Here is a 16909-nt window from a genome sequence, read left to right as displayed (position 1 = left end):
GCTTAAACACAATGAGAGCTTCAATCTGTTTTTTAATTTCTGTGATATTCTATCTTTTTGCCCACATACAGGGAAAAAAAGTTTATTGTAGGCAGAAGACTGCACGGACTGTTCCCCTTCAGGAGGTTCTTGCAGTCTTCTTGTCCCTGGGAAGTGATGAGCTCCTGCAGGCCTCTGGCGCATGATGACATTTGAAAAATAAGCAATAAACAAAACAAAAATTTGCTGAAAGAAATTATCAAACTAATATGTATCAGATTCATAAATGGGAGAAAAAGGCCAATCAGCTGTTCAAAAATCTAAGCAGCCCTCATAATCCAGCTTACTTGTACAGTTACCTACTCAGTCCATGCAAGAATACTTGGAGGGGAAAAAACCAACCCCTGCTTGTCCCAATCCCCCATTTTCCTCTTGTACAATAAGCAGAGTGTGGATTTGGTTCCAGCTGAAGAACCTGTCCAGAGTCAAGCATTTGCATATCCAGCAGTGATGGCACTTGTGCTGTGTCAGGCCCCTTAGTGGAGCAGGCAGGGTCAGTACCACTGAATAGCACCCTGAAGTTGTCTGGAATATTTTTATGCCTGTTCATTCTCTGGATCTGTTTCAAAAGGCAAGCGTTGTACTTGGTGACAGCAGCCCGTGTTTCCAGAGCTAGACTCCACCAGCACTTAATTCAAACTGGCCTGATTTTCAGTGCTCCAATTTGAAGCAATTTCCTCAGCTCCTCACTCAAGTAATTTTTAGTTAAAGACCTACCTTTGGGTAACTGACTGGGAACATTACGACCCGCCTTTAAATGTAATGTGTTACAAAATTAGAGGGACAATTTATGGGACAGCAGATACTTCCCTTTGCAAGTTTCTAACTTTCCAATGCATTATAGCCTTATAACGAGTCAATAAAACAAGTCACAGCTGCAGCACAATCAATGTCAAGAGGCACAATGGACAGCGGGTATTTTTGATGATTTACTCTATCAGCCTCCTGAACAAGCACTTTTACTTTCTGAAAGTTCACTGTGCTACACTGTAGGAGGTGAGTGCCTCTCGGTGCTTTGGCTGCACCTCCCGCACCGCAGTGAGATCGATACCGCACCGCTGTCAGCCTCGCTGGGGGAGGAAGGTCAGCCGAGTTAAGCCGTCAGCTGGCCCGCAGACAAACCCTGAAAACAAAAAGCGGAAAAGCCTTCAGGGGCTCTAAGGCTTAAGGCCATTCAGGCTGGACACGGCCAGCGCCTGCATTCCCGGGGGCTGGCAGCAGCACAGGGTTCAGCCGCGGGTCAGCGAGCCGGGCTCAGGTTTGCCGTGGAGCGGTGACGCATCCGGTGCTGGAACGGGCAGAGGGGCTCAGAGACACACAAAACCCTTCCAGGTCATCCAGATGCCTCCTCTTTCATGCGGAATAGGGGCACGCGGGGCACAGCCTCTGCAGGGCCCCAGAGGAAAGCACGGGCCTTTGTTACTCCGCACACCCAGTGCCTCCCAGTCATTGTTTTTTACTTTATTTATAGCGCTACTCAAAACTGAGTACACATTTTGCTATGGGGGAAATAAAAGATATCCTTGGAAATAAATAAATAAAAAAAACAGCTATCCTTGCCTTCAGCCTCTCGGAAATTAGCCCGGGTCAGCGAGAATTCAGCACTTCTCTATGTAGCCGGGAGCTGCTGAGGGACCGTGTTTGGTCCCAGGGCAGAGCCGGGAGCAGGCGCTCCCCGCGGGCCGCCCGGGCCGTGTCCCGTCCCCGATGGCGGCGGGGCCTGCGGGCAGCGCTGGAAGCGGCCCGGGAGGGCAGGGCGGGACCAGCAGTGCCGCCATCCCGGTGGGGTGTAAGGGCAGGGCTGGAAGCGGCCCGTGAGGGAAGGATCGGCCCGTGAGGGAAGGAGCGGCCCGCGAGGGCAGGAGCGGCCCAGCAGCGCCGCGATCCCGGCGGGAGCAGGTACGGGCGCAGCGCCCCCTGGCGGGCCCGGCTGGGAGGGAATGGCGGCGCCGGGACATCAGAGGGAAATCGCAAGTCCTTTCGTAAGATATTCGCAGTGTGTATTACCTGTTCTCACCGACACGATTCACAGCGAGTTTTAAAAATTCCTCTAGGCTACAATCATAATTATGAATTTTTAAAAGTGACTGAATGACTACTGAATGACTCAGCCTCCAGATTTAGATGTCTGGAGTTAGGCGTCCCTTCTATACTATCTGCACTATTTTTGATTAAATAAATAAAAAAAATTAAAAGAAAAGACTGTGGCACAACATTTCTGTAGGTTTCTATTTAAATTAATTTCCATATTATTCCTCATACAACTACACTGATACCAAGGTGACAGTATGAAAGCAGCAATGATACAGTGGAACCTGTTAAAAAGGAGGGAACAAGGAGACTGCATCGTGTTAAGTCTGAAAGCAAAGTACATAACTGGACTGCCAAGAGTGCTATCTGTGCTATCTCACAATGTTCTGCCCTGTGCATCCACTGGTGAACTCTTGGCCTCTTGCAAATCTCCAGCTGAATGTCACTGAGCAGGGACTTCATCTGATAAAATGTCTCACACTTGATTTGCAATTGTTCTGCACTGCACGCCAACTCTGTTGTCCAGTGTTGGCTGTGTGTTGAATTATAGCAGTGATATACTCAGCACACATGTGCTGATAGGTGGGGGACAATAATAGACCTCCAGCTCATGCTAAGTTTAGTGAGAAGACTGAAAAGAGAATGATACTTGATATTGACTTGTTTGTCTCTGCATCCAATTTGTAAATGGTACCATGGGGATCTACATTCTTCTCATCTTAGCCATGTTTCCAGATTTTTTGTTGTTGTTTTGTGGTAAACAAATCAGTGTCTTTAGGAGAAAGCAGATATGGACATAGGCAGACAAACACACTAAACAGAGCTTGAATATCTCAGCATATGCATATGGTACTTCAGAGCATCAATTATCAAAACAGTTTCCATCTGCTACCTCACAGCTGCAATGTGCTAAGCCAATAATATACATGGGAGAAAAAAAAAAACTACTTGAAAAACCTAAGTTACCAATGAAGACTTTTAAAATCATAACACTGAATAGTTCAGGTGAAAGCCATTTAAGCAAGTCTGAGAAATGTGCTTTTAGGAAACTCACCTTTTGCACTAGAACAATAGAAAAGCATTTCCTTGCTTTTCCTAATGCATTTGGTGAAATGCTGTGAGAGTCATTCTACCAAGAATAAGGACAAGGTAAGAGGAAGTTTCTAATTTCTGAGCCTTACATTCTCTCATACCACATTTTTGTGGTGTAAGAAAGAAGAGTACAAACATAGCTTTAGGGACTTGGGGCTAATATTTAGCTCCTTATCTTTCCCCAGTTCCCAAGAGTAAAATGTTTATGGGGTATGTAAAATCCTGTGATATACAGGCTTTCATTCTTTTGTCTGCTCTGGTGGACTAGGGGTGGAGTAGTTTTAGTCTTTCCTGGGTTTTTGGATCTGTGATTCTAACCTCTGCCAACAATAGTCTCCAGAGCCAAGTCAAGGTTTCTCTGTAGTTAAAAAAAAAAAAAAAACAAAAAACCAAAAAAACCCAAAACAAACAAACAAACAAAAAAACCCCCAAAAAACAACAACAACAAAAAAACCCCAAACAAAACAAAACAAAAAAAAAAACCAAGACCATAAAACCACATAATAATTGTGGCCTTAAAGATGAAGGACTGGAGTATAGAAGAGGAAGGATGGATTTTTTTCACTGCCCCTTTCTGCCCCTTTAGGCACTTTCTGTATGTCTGATGTAGTTCTGGTTGCCACAGCTGTGTCACCACTGAGTGCTTGGACTGCCTCTGTACCTGTCTGTAGCTGACATCTACTGGATTTTGCCATGAGTAGAATGTCCAGACATTGGATGAAAATCAAATCTAGCACACTACAGGCTGCAAAACAGTAATCTCCTTTTATCAAGACACTTCACTTTTATGACTTATTAGCAAGTCAAACCTTACAGAAGTCCATGGACACGCAGCTGCCCTATCCCTCCTTGTATGTTCCAGCTTTACAACGAGCTGGCTTACACACCGAGCCCTATGCTTGGTCTTGTGAGCATGGCTCTGGTGAGAATAGGTCCCCCATTGTGTCTGGGAAATATATCTGGGATGTCCTGTCTTGGACCCACACCCATGGAATGCAGCTTCCTCAGGCTGAGAGTAGACAAGCCTGGGTATTATTTTCCATGGATTGTGCTGTGCCTACAGGGCTGCCATGTGCAAGGAAGCACCTCACATGTACCCATGGAAGAGTGAGCATTTTGGGGCTTGCCCTTTGAGGGAAAGCCATGTGTTGGGCAGGGAAGCTCAGGTTTCAGAGAGAAGTGTGCACCGAGATCTGACCCAAAGTAACATATCCTGGCTGCACTTGGGCCTGTACATTATCTCATTTTCAGAATAGCCTGGCAGTCCCTGAACCACTGACCCTAACTGCATTCTTGATGCCACACAGATCAAAGTTCCTGAGTCCTATCTAACAATGTCCCCACACTCCCCCCAACAAATATTTTTTCTTATTGTGTCTACTGACATCTTCACTGCACCTTCCTATTGTGCTGTTGTCTCACTTCATACAATGCAAATTGTTTCCTCTCTTTTCCTGGCTTCCTACTTCTCTACTTTGTCCTCTTTTGAGATGGAGGACAACATCTTGTTTTTCTGCAAACAAGAATATTTAAATCTGAATCTATTAGGACTGATTCAAAAAATGAATGAGAATTAAAAAGGGCTCTGAGAGTGAGATTTCTTCATTCTGCAAACTGCCATGTGATTATGCAAAGCTGTTCTCTTATGTTTTCTGCCAGACAAAATATGTAGACACTTTTCTTGCCTTTTGGAGGGGAAATGGTATGTATGTGCATAAATTCTGTCTTCCTTAAATTAAAATGAGACCTTACAGAGTGGGTAAATTGCACTTTGCTGGGGTGAGCAGACTGGCAGCTCAGAACCGAGCCTGGTTTCACAGCACATTGCTTGTCTCAGTATCGAGGCAACATGGAACAGGCTTGGTCTGCTTTTTGGTCTGTAACTCACTGTGTAAATGCCAGCCAAATTAAAGCAAAGCAGATGGGACAAGTAATATGAAGATTAATGAAGCTACTTGCGTTTAAAAGTAACTGTAGATACATATTTTAATGGAAAATATCCTTTCTAATTCAGAATGGCTGGTCAAAAGAAAAGGATCAAGCAGTGAAAACTGCTAAAGCTTAGCAGAACACACCTACAAAGAATTATTACAAGTGAATAAGTCTTTATGGACTTAATCCCCATTAAATTGAATTATCAGGTCAAAGACTTATTTTCTTTCTCAGCTACCTGCACCACACTGTGAATCTACCATTTCTCCTAAAATGTAGAAGAAATCCAATTCTGATAAATTCTTTAGGGATTATTCGCAATGAAATCTGACATGTTTTCATTCTCCTGTGGCTTTTGCAGTTTCCATCCAAACTTTTACAAATTTCTACTGAATAGTGACATTTTTCCTTTGTATAACTGGCTACACTTCATTTGAAAGAGAAATGAGTGTCAGGGAAGAGTACAATAAAGAACTTCTTTTAGTCTTACCACACAAAAAATGCAGCTCAGCCTTAATGATATGCTGAAAGATGCCCTCTGCTCTAATAAAGTTCTAAATCAATATTCAAAATTCCAACCAATCACCAAGTATATTTGTAAAACATTCCAGTATTACTCTAAACTCTGGGCTCACTAGGTATTTCCAGCTGCATAGGTGGTTCACAGGAAGAAAACCAGGCTTGTCTCTCACATGCCACTGTGCTGCTTTTTGAAGTTGCTTCTTCTTGATGTTTAGATACTAACCGACACTTCAACAGTGTTTTAAGTGTAGAGAGTGGAATCAGCTTTGTATTTTATTCATGAGTTAAAGGTACTTAAAGATGTGGGGGAATCACAAAAAAATAAAAATAAAATCTTACCATTATATTGGACACTGTCTCTAAGAAGCACACAATCTTCTACCAGACACGGTTCAGGATTTTTGAACTGCTGAGTAACCAAATTCTCTTTATCTATGTAAAGAAATGGCTGCCAGACTCTTCTTCAGGAGTAAGACTTGAAATGTCAGGGGAGAAGTATTACAGTTAAACTGCAACTTTTTGAGATCAACATAGATATATGTACTGTTTTTCATACACAGAGTCTTTCCACGAAGAAAAAAATGAGAGGCTGTGTAAGTGACAAATTGTGCCAACATTTGCGGAGAGGATTTTCCGTAAGAAACAGTAGAAGGTCCCTACTCCCACTCCCTCAAACCTCTTCTGTGGTGTGATACCACCAGATATCTGGTAGAGTAGGCTTTGATGCAGCCATTCTGCTATTGCACCTCCAAAATGAGTGCCGTCTTGAAAGATCAGGCAATCAGGTCTTGATCCAGAAAAGCTTGACCTATCTGTTCTGTTCTGTAAAGGGCTTGACTCAATTTGTGAGTCCTTTGCTGAAGTTCTTCGCTGAGTAAGAATGCTCATAATTTCAGGGCTGTCCTTATGCCCCTACTGAATCTGGCCCAGTATGGCTGAGCTCAGTATAAGCAGGACTCGTGACTCTCCAAATTCCAGTACTTTTGTTACAGTAAATGTTATAAAGTTATGGTGCCTAAAAGTTGTGTTACTCCTACAGGGCAAAAGAATAAATATGTTTTACCCATGTGAACACATAATTTGACTATTGAGCAGCCCGGTTTACAAACTTGAGGCAAAAATCCTATCAATTAAAACACAACATACCATTCTTGTTTTCCTTATAGTAAAGTGCTACACACAATGGCTCTTTAACTTACTGCAGATGCTGTTTTGAAATAGCTTTGGTTTAGTTTTTGTACACCTTTCCCCACTAACTTAGCTTGCAATATAGTGCACCATGTAAAAAGTTGTTTTGTTGGTGTAAAACTGATGCATATGAAATGTCATCAGTCATCTGTTTCTGGTCCAATGTATGTAAATTCTTTGACACAATCTAAACAAGGCATTTTCTCTTCCAGGCTCCATTGAGGTAAGTGAATGTTTTGTTCTTCTGGAATATACACAGGGATTTAGTAAAACTGTTACTGTGCTTCTCTTAAAACATTACATACTCCAAAGTACATGCAATTAAACAGTGTGACAGTTATTCACACCCCCATCATATCTGCGTTGTTGAAATGATAAAAGAGCCAATGAAGACATTCACAAATCATACAGCAGATTTCCATGATGCCACATTATCCATCAAAATGAGAAAATTATGAAACTTAGAAGTATGTTTAACATCAGAGCAAGATTTGATAATGTAGATCTGACTATTCTGTGCCTGAGTTTAAGTCAGTTGACAGCTGATTACACATGGGGACAGGTTGTGATCATGAGAGTTATTAGCTGAATTTCTGACATTTAGATATTGATAATGCTGGCTTTTGGAGCTGGATTGATTTTTACAACAGAATGTCATTATAGCACTTGCAGTGACATGAAGAACAGAACTTCAACTTGATCTTCCTCTACAGAAGCTCATTAGAGATTCACATAAGAAGACAACCAACACGTGCTATTGCCATGGAAACAAGATGGAATATTATGAAGCAGTATATCCCATATTCCAAAATAGAGGGGACAAAGACCAATTATAGAAAAAGACTGACAGGCTTTTTATTTGCAGCCTGTATGGGGCAAAGCAAAACTTAGCTCCTGCTCTTTGAAATAAAAATCACCAGTGCAGTTTTAGGCCTCTGGTTTCAATTCTTCCTTTTCAAAGACAAAACCTTAAGCTAGTTAGTTTAGTTTAGTTTAGTTTAGTTTAGTTTAGTTTAGTTTAGTTTATGATGTAGGGGAGGAAGGAGGCTGAATGGAGGCATTGGCATGGCAGCAGGTGGGTAGGTGTGATGAGGTACAAAGCACACATGTCATAGAACTATCAGAAGACTGAGTCAAGTTCAAGCAAATAGTGAGGTATGGATAAAACAGAGGTGAGCAAAAGCACCAAAAGGTGAACATTAAGTGGTCATTAAGATGCAGAGGAGGCTAGTTTCAAAGACAATGGCTGACCAGTACCAGCGGCCAGAAATGCAAAGGATAAAATTTCTTGTCATTGACATTAAATTGGTGAGTCTCATAGTTTCTTACCTTGCCTAGATAATGAAATGCTTCTGGACATCCTCAACGTATTTCGGGTGTACAAGACATACTTAGTCTAACTTCCCAGGCTTCTGCTTATGACTACATACATGGAAAATACTTTAAGTCATTTAAAACACCTGTCTGTTCTAGAGAGTTTTCACAATTGTAACAGTCTAGATCATTGTGTTCAAGTAATAGTGATAACTTCTGAGTGGTTTTTTTGGGAAAGAAAGATGGATAGGGAAGCAGCATTGTGTCATTGATGACACAATGACAAACACAGGAATTCTGTGATAATGGAAATGAGAGCTTAGAGGAAACATTTCTCCCTTTGAATAAAAAGCCTGTGATTGCTACTTCATTCACACATTGGTTTACTTTTAAGAAATATTTTTAAATTCCAGCTGGGAGTCTATTGTAATTAGTCATTTGAACAAAGTCAACATGAGCAAAATACATCTTAGATAAGAGAAATAAAGAGAATAATAGGGCTTTAAGGAGTGTTTAACAAGCCTTGGAAGGTTGTGTCATGAGTTTGTCACTACAGAGAGTTACTGTGAGATTCCAAAACACTTTAAGAGAATGATGGAAGGGAAAAATATTACAGTACATAGAAAGCTTGTGAGCCTACTCAATCAGGATTTGGTAAGCCTCCCAATGTTAGCATATGAAAAGTGTGGTTTGTCACTATTTAATTATTATAAACTCCACAAATTGTCATTCATTTAAGGAGCCAGGTCAAATGACTTTCAAAACTGTCAGGTTGCATTCACTGTTTCAACTCTGATTCATTCTTGACTGGTTCTGTTTTGATTGAAAAAAAAAAGACAAAAGACACTGGGATTTTGGGAGAAGAGTCTGAACGGAATATGAATTTTATTGCAAAGTTATTCAGCAAAGCATAAAAACTTAAATAGTGGCAAGTCGCTTTTTAGAATACTAGATAAATTTTTTCACTAGCAACAGGCAAAGAGATAAAATGTGATGTAGTTGCCCAAAAGTACTTTGAAAATAAGAAACATTTTTTCTCATCTTTGCATATGAACTTTCTTTCCCAAACAGTTAAATAAAATTCACAAGTGCTAGCAACTACACTTTTTTTGCTAAACCTTTACCGTTTTTTGTTTTTCTTTCGCTCTGCTTTCAGGGCTGCTTCCTGGGCTGCCAGTTCTTCTTCTTTTCTGCACTTGGCCTCCAGCAACTCATTTCTATATGCTTCCCGAATGCTGTAAATTCTGCCTCGTGCTTCATCCAAGGATGCCTGGCCAAAAACAAACAGCAATACTGCCCTGCTCAACACATCAGTCTTGGTTTCACCACAAGCAACTCCATCCTTCTGTTCTGTTTCACTTTGTGACTCTCTAAGTACAAGGAGAGCATTTCTCCTTTTCTTTTTACATGGATGTTTATTGTCTTCTCAAAAGAAACAGCTATATGTCAATCTTTTCACCATGAAGAAGAGAAAGTTTAGGAAAATCCTTTTTAAACTGCTGGCATAATAAGATAGTTGTGTGAAAGAAGAATAGGGCAACAGAGTAGTTACCAACTGGACCTAGTCCCTTTTCAGTTACAGGTTTGCTTTGCAGTCTTAAACAAGTCTATTAAAAACTAGGTGTTAGAAATGCTGGAATGGCTTAGGAGTTGTGGCCTTTTAAGAAGCTAAAGGAGCCTAAATCATAATGACCTTCAATGAGACTTTGGACAAGTGGGATTTTGACACCTCTGAAAACCTTTCCCTTTCCATTTCCATCCTGAAAAATGGGGATACCTGGAAATCCGTATATAGTTCTTTGTGATCTACAGATGAAACAACTGCAAAAGTGTTTATCAGCACAGTGTGCATATTCACAAATAAATCTCATTTTAAATTCCTACTGTGAAACATTTTTAATGGAAATAGTTTCTAGAAAGAGTCGAGGTTCTACTCTTGTGAAAAATTTGCCCTTCTAATATACAATATGTTAGGCATCCAAAATCATAGCAACATCTGAACACCTGGACTGGCATCCTTATTAGGGTCAGCCACTGCTGGAGAACTGCGGCTGCTTGCTGACCTGTAGTTGAGTAATATAAATCAGGCTGTCTGGGAACTAGCTAAGATGTTTTCAAGTAAGATTTCTGTAAATAGGTTGATTTGATATAAAATTATTTTTACTGTCTCTTATCCACTTTTAAGAGTTCTGAATTGAGCAGCTGATTGATAGTGGTTATTGTATCACCACTATAACAAACAATTTTTTCCTGTGGCTGCTCAACAGTTAAGCCAATTTGGTAAGATACTTGTGCCAATTTCATGTGCAGTGCATTGGCTGAGTTAATCCTCACAATGGATCCTACACTAATGCTACCACATTTATTATTTATAGACATGCTTTTTTGAGGTTTAATAATATAAATTCTTCATTTTCTGGCATTGTGCATATTCCAGGAAACTTCATTCTCTAAATTTTCTGAGACACATTAAGAACTTATCCCCCTGTATAATTGTTTTTTTAATTACTTTTCAAAAAGCTGTATACAAGTCTATAACCAAAAAAATAGTCAGACTGTAGATGCTTTACTTAATAAGCATCTGGTCATGTATGTCAGTTTTCAGTCTGTTTTTTTCTGACTTATAACCATCCTTTTATGGTGATATAATAGTATTTTTGCAGAGAGTGTATCAAGAAAGTACCAAGAATATCATATTAAAGATATCATGCAGTACTAATTTTTACTTTAGAACTTTTAATTTTAACCTTTGCCCAAGTGAAATTTCAAGCTTGTTTCTTGCTTCTAATCTGTAGTACTGAATACAAAAGCTTTGATAATGGTCAATCAGGATATTCAGACTAGTGGTGGACATCCCAGCAGCAGTTAACTGGAAAGTAATCTTGAAAACATACCTGCAGGTTCTCATACATTTCAAGTATGTTTTGCTTCAATAAAATCCTCTCATTTTCTTCTTTTTGTCTTTGTTCCATAGCCAGCATGCAAAGTTGTCTAAAATGATTGAATTTTTCTTCTTTACATATCTGTTGCTGTTGAATGATAGACTCATTTCTCAGCACAGGTTCAGATATTGTTTTTCTAAAAGAAATGCAAAACAGATATTTGTCTCATATCAAATCCAGTTTTGGTTGATGTCTATTTTGCTTAACATCTATAGGCAAGTATTTGGGTTATATTTGGCAACATCACCATTATATGCTTAGATATGGTTAAGGAGTGACTTTTCCTCTGCTTCTATATAACACCAATAAGAAAATACATTCCTGAGACCGGGTCTTCTTATACTTGAGTGTCTATTTTAAATCTATTTGTAAAATCATGCTCATCTTCGAGCATATGAAAAACTCCTACATGTGACACCTTTAATTTGCAAGAAATATGTTTTCAGAACTTTTTGATACTTCTGAAAATTGAGAAAAATGCAATTTATCTTCTAGGGTTCTTTTTTTGCTTTTGACATAATGGCAGGTAAGTGGATAATATACTTTTATATTTTGTCCTAAATGACTAGTGTAAAAATCAAGGAGTTGAAGACAAATGAAATGCTTACAAGATTTAAGCTTGTGGAAGATATTTTGTCATATTTTTGCCATACTGTTTTAATGCTATTCGCTTCAATATAATGCCAATTTCCTTCTCAATTTAAAATTAAATTAGAGTATATTTTTCAGCATTTTTGAAGTCTTTTGAAGATCAATGAAATGCAAAAATGCCACGTTGAATACAAATGGACTTAGGCATGAAGTGGGTTATAGCTGCAGCACAGCAAACAAGGAGGTGCATTTAAATTAGCTCAATAAGTTCATGTCAACACTTGTAATCAAAAATATAGTTCTTTTGTATAATAAATGTAACCAGTACAATTATTTCAGCTATTAACTATTATTCACTGCATTTGTTAAATATGTTATTTTAAAACTGCATAACATCCTGACAATTTTTTTATGACCCTGGGATTGGCTCAGTTGGTTGGAGTGTGGTGCTGATAACACCAAGCTAGTGGGATCAATCCCTGTATGGGCCATTCACTGAAAAGCAGGACTTGATGATCCTTGTGGGTCCTTTCCAACTCAGAATATCCAGTGATCTTGATGCTCCTTTCAAGAAGACTGAAATAAGCATATTTGCCCTAACACTCATTTTCTTCAAATGTTTATGTCAGATACTCATTACATGCAGTGCAGTGATTCAATCCCTTTGACATTTATTATGTTAGGGCAGTTTACCTTGTGTAAGGACTAAGGTCTATAAGCTCCCATTTTTTTTGCTGTGTTTTTAATCTTGAGTCAATAGCTGTTTGTGGTGATTGCTTTCCTGTGGTAAGAAAATAAAAAACAAAACAGATTAAACTGGTTATGTAGTTATGCTAGGGAGATCCACCTAAATTCTTATACCAATTTTTCTTATTTTGGCTCAGCAAAATACATTATTAAATGAGAATATAGGCTGGAGAGTTATAATATTTCTGCCCTTTTATTTCCAACACCTAGGATAGAATCAAAGATGCTATTAAAAACCCACATATACTAGAAGGAAATTAATATGTGCATTTTAGCTAAAACCCCTCTACTTATCAAAGTTAGTAAATCTAAGCAAGAACATTGAGTTTGCAGTGCCTAAAAGATATAAAAACAATTTCTGGGTATCATATTCTTTTGTTTAAAAAAATCATAAAAATCTGATTCTGCAGTCCTGGCTGTAGTTTAAAAAAATTATATTCCCTCTTGGGGAGAAGATTTAATTTAAGAAATACCTGTTTAAAGAAAAATCATAGCATAGTAAAACTGGTATTCTGAAATCTTAGACTATTTTTTTAACCACATGGATAATGTGGTTAAATCATGCTGTGTTTTATTGTAGCATTCTTGCAGTACAATGACACATCTGATATTAAGCATGGCAATGGGCTGAGCTGCTTTGTCATTATTTCAATGCTTCCTTCTTTTAATTTGTCTCAATGTGCTGAAAAAACCTGTAAAATTCGATGAGATTTAATGATGACTGTACTAGTTTTATTTTATAAAAACTCTTTAGCAATAATAGCAATAAAATAGCAATAAATAGAAATAACTAATTGAATGATGTTAAAAATATTCCTGGACTTTTCTCATGAGAAATAGAAAGAGGTTTATGAGCATTAAAATAATTACTTTTTATATATTTACTGTCTATACATAGACAAAAATACCAGCCTTCTCTGCTGGTCTCAAAGAGTGACTTGGATCTGTGGAAATGCCTCATTCACTGCCCATTAGAACGGTATTCTCCAGAATACAAAAATCTTCATTAAGATACTGCATATTACAGAAATGTTCAATCTCATCATTGCCAAATGCTGCACTCTGTGGAACAGAACCACAACAACTTAAAGTCATTGGGGTGTCACTCTTTACTTCCTAAGACATTATGTTAAATTCTAAATGCTTAGTTTAGAACAAAGCCCCTGGTGGACAACCATTAATTTTGAAGTCCTTTAGCCAGTAACTTTGAGGAAACAATATTGCTTCAAGGAACCAATATTGTATTAAAGGCATTAGGTGAGGATTAATTCTGCTTTAATTTCTGAATCTGAATCTTTCCTGTGAAGATTACTTACTGGGATGGAAAAATACTAATCTATAGTTAAGTACTGGTCACAGGTTCTAGTTCCATGCACATGAGTCATGACCAGATATTGTCACAATCAGACTGGGAAGTATTCTTTCCTTTTTGTGATGGCCTCAGCGTAATCACAGAAGGAAACATAAACCAACAAACAGGTTGAAGCCTTGCACCCAGTTCAACTTTTCATCAGAGTACAGAAATTGGCAGGGAATACATATGAAGAATCCATAGAAGTTGTAATCACTAAATAAAATTAGACAGCACATATGGAAGCTTCCAGGAAACTGATGTTAATCAATATGCACTTTTTGACACCTCATTTCCAGACCACTCTCCATGAACAGCTTCCATGAACTTTACTTTAGGTGTATTAGTCTCTTATCGGCATGCTATTTAGCTGCTAAACACTTTTTTAGCATTTCTACAGTAAAGAACTTTGGTACTTGAAATTGAGGGAGAAGGTATTTTCCACTAAACTTCCAAAAATTTCAGATTAATTAATTTAGAGTTGTACTACAGAAGGGCTACCTGAAGTTTGCTTAAGGGTAACTTGGCAGCCTCCAAGAGCTGTGAGGCTGTATCTGTGTCTGGAAATAGAGCAATGAAACAATTAAAATAAAGAGGGGATAGAGAGCAAGCCTGCCACTGCACATTTGGACACCTTAATTGGGGCTGATCTATCCATCTACTACCAGTATTTAATGCAGAACCCTTTCCTAAGGAGTGGAACATGCTGAACAGAAGACATAGAAAGCAGTACTTTTACCTTCTTCTTCTGAACCAGGTGTTAAGTTGCCAGTCTCAGCCTCAGCTATGGGTTCCTCTGAATCTCTCACAGCATACTTATTAATAAAACGCACGCGTTCCTGAAAAGCCTACAGATCAAAGTTTTACAATCCAGATAACAAAACTTTTACTGCATATTTCAAATCTCAAAGATTTTTCTAAAGTAAGATTCTATAAGTCTTCAATAAGACCTAACATGGTCTTATTGGTCACAGAGTGCAGTGTGCAAGTCTGCCTGGTTCTGGAATCAGAAAAGATGCCAGGATCCCACTGAATCAGTCATGAGACATTGCACACTTACCCTAAAGATGTCTGTCCAATGAAATGCTGGGAAATCACTGATCTCTGGGCAGTTTAAAATACTATTGAGATTAAAAATAAAATAAAAACTGTATAGCTGGATGTATGGCAAATGCATCTCCTAGGAGCTCCTATAGCCTGATGATTTACACTTCCTCTTGAAAAATGGGACCTTTGAGTGCAAACCCTTTGAGACTCAATTATCTTTGATGCCAAAACCAGACATCAGCACTTCTGTCTTTTCAGAAGGAGACTTTGATTCACTTGGAATTCTCTTAAGGGCTGTCATTGCCAGAATGGACAGAGAAGCCCTTTGGCTTTTGGTCAGCCTGGAGTCAGGAACTCAATTTCCTGAGTCAGAGGGTCTCTGACCCCTGGAATAGGCAGACATTGGGCCAGGGTTGTCAAGAAGAAAGGAGAGGAGAAGCTACTTAATCTGGATAGCATAGCCCCAATTTAGACCTTTTTTTTTAGCATATTCTATTGTTGCTGCAATTTTCTTAATGACAGCTGTTTTAAAAAAAAGTCACAAACATAAGGGGATTCAAAAGTGGAATCCTGTAGTTGCAATTCAGTTGATTTTCTGATTAAAAAAGATAACAGTGATAGAACCAGATTCTGAAGAGTCTTCACACATCAAAGGGGATTCATTTCTAGCTAACTTTTAGGAGGTTGTACTTGCATTTTCAATCTCAGCACAACTAATCAAAGCTGCACAGCAGCATTTCTCCTTAGTTCAGAGTTTAACAGAGTAGTGTCAGGAAAAGTTTTGAGCTTTGAACACACTGAAAAGAACTGAGAAAATCTGAGAGTGTAACTGAGAAGGCTCGTGTTTCAGATTCATTTCTGAAAGTTAATACTAAAACACCCAAATTTCTAAGCTGGGGATTCTGGCTGTACATACCTTAAGGGTATTGGTGGTGATAGGAAATGACTGTCAGATGAGTTTGAAGACTGCACTTTGTTATTTTATTTTTCTTTGCTAATGACGCTTCCAATTCTGAATCAGCACTGCACTTTTTGCTTTGCTAGAAAGAACATGTATTATTTTTCCATCTCAAGCATATGTCACTTCAAAAGCACCCAGATGCACCTGGCAACTAGATCAGTATTGCTTCTCCAAAACTGTGAATTCATACTGAGCGTGTTACAGGCTCTTGGGTAACCTGCAATGCAGACTGAGTTTGGAATGCTGGCTGAAAGGAACAATTTTGGTACGGGTATGACCAGTTGCCAGTTCTTCAGGAGAAATAATTTTTGGCATGTTATAGCAGTGTATTTCTCGATAGAATCTGTTCACGCTAAACATTAAACTTGTCACAAGTAGCAGCTTTGCAAATGTGTAGAGGTAGTGGGCTTTCTAAGGAGAAACTTATCTATGTTTTGTAAAGTAGAACCTAAAGTCTCAGTGATCTACAGAAGGCTGATGTAGACAATCTGGATTCCTACCCAGAAGTCAGGCACATAATCACTTTTAATGCTTTAAACTGTAAAATTTCCTGTCTTCCAAAGGGGTGAAGAGAACAGCCCTACGAAGGCAGGTTTCTGTTGTGGCAAGTGCTCTACCATTTACAACAACTCCTGGAACTTGTGAAGAAACATCACTGCAGAGATATCACTCTGATATTACCTTAACAGCTCTCCCTGGCTCTGCAGACTCCCATGCTTCTTTCATGGCTCTGATCGCATCTACTCGCCGGGTGTCCTTCTTCACCTCCAGAAACTCTGCCTCTTTCTGGTCACTAACTATGCGTAGAATACAGTAGGGGGCATTTGACTCTCCTGGCTGAAAGCATCATAAACATAATGTAGTCACTGGTATACATCTACTACCACTCTTTAGGATGAAGTTATGGTTTTGTGTACTGGTAATTTTTCTGACTGATATACATTGTACATTGACAGACTTTGATGTGCATTATGACATAAACAGAGGCTGCCAAAGGAAAGAAAGATTACTTTGCAATGCCTGGAAGCTCTTCGAGGCATTTTGTTCACATGTTTTCCCCCACCCCCATGCAGCATGCTTCACACTCCCAAAACTGAACAGTTTGTCTGAACAAGAGTATTTTGTGTGATTTTTCATGCAATTGTTTTATCT

General features: G+C 38.9%; 1 protein-coding gene across 3 annotated transcripts in view; it reads right to left on the bottom strand.

Moving 5' to 3' along the window:
* Positions 1 to 8986: 8986 nt before the first annotated feature.
* The window catches only part of ADGB (androglobin), a 99210-nt gene continuing 91287 nt past the window's right edge, over positions 8987 to 16909 (bottom strand). For 2 of the 3 annotated variants that reach the window (XM_077175526.1, XM_077175527.1), the window contains 5 exons: positions 16439 to 16594; positions 14489 to 14597; positions 12345 to 12432; positions 11013 to 11196; positions 8987 to 9388 (listed from right to left, as the gene is read on the bottom strand). In XM_077175526.1, the coding sequence (XP_077031641.1) occupies positions 9239 to 9388; positions 11013 to 11196; positions 12345 to 12432; positions 14489 to 14597; positions 16439 to 16594 (687 nt within the window). In that variant the 3' untranslated portion in view covers positions 8987 to 9238. Of the gene's footprint in view, positions 9389 to 11012; positions 11197 to 12344; positions 12433 to 14488; positions 14598 to 16438; positions 16595 to 16909 lie in introns of those variants that run through there. The other variant, XR_013181398.1, reaches the window with a different exon arrangement.

Source organism: Agelaius phoeniceus, chromosome 3 (genome assembly GCF_051311805.1).
Source record: "Agelaius phoeniceus isolate bAgePho1 chromosome 3, bAgePho1.hap1, whole genome shotgun sequence".
NCBI classification, from domain to species: Eukaryota; Metazoa; Chordata; class Aves; order Passeriformes; family Icteridae; genus Agelaius; species Agelaius phoeniceus.
The sequence above is the reverse complement of the archived record's forward strand: the minus strand, read 5'-3'. Positions and strand labels throughout refer to the sequence as shown.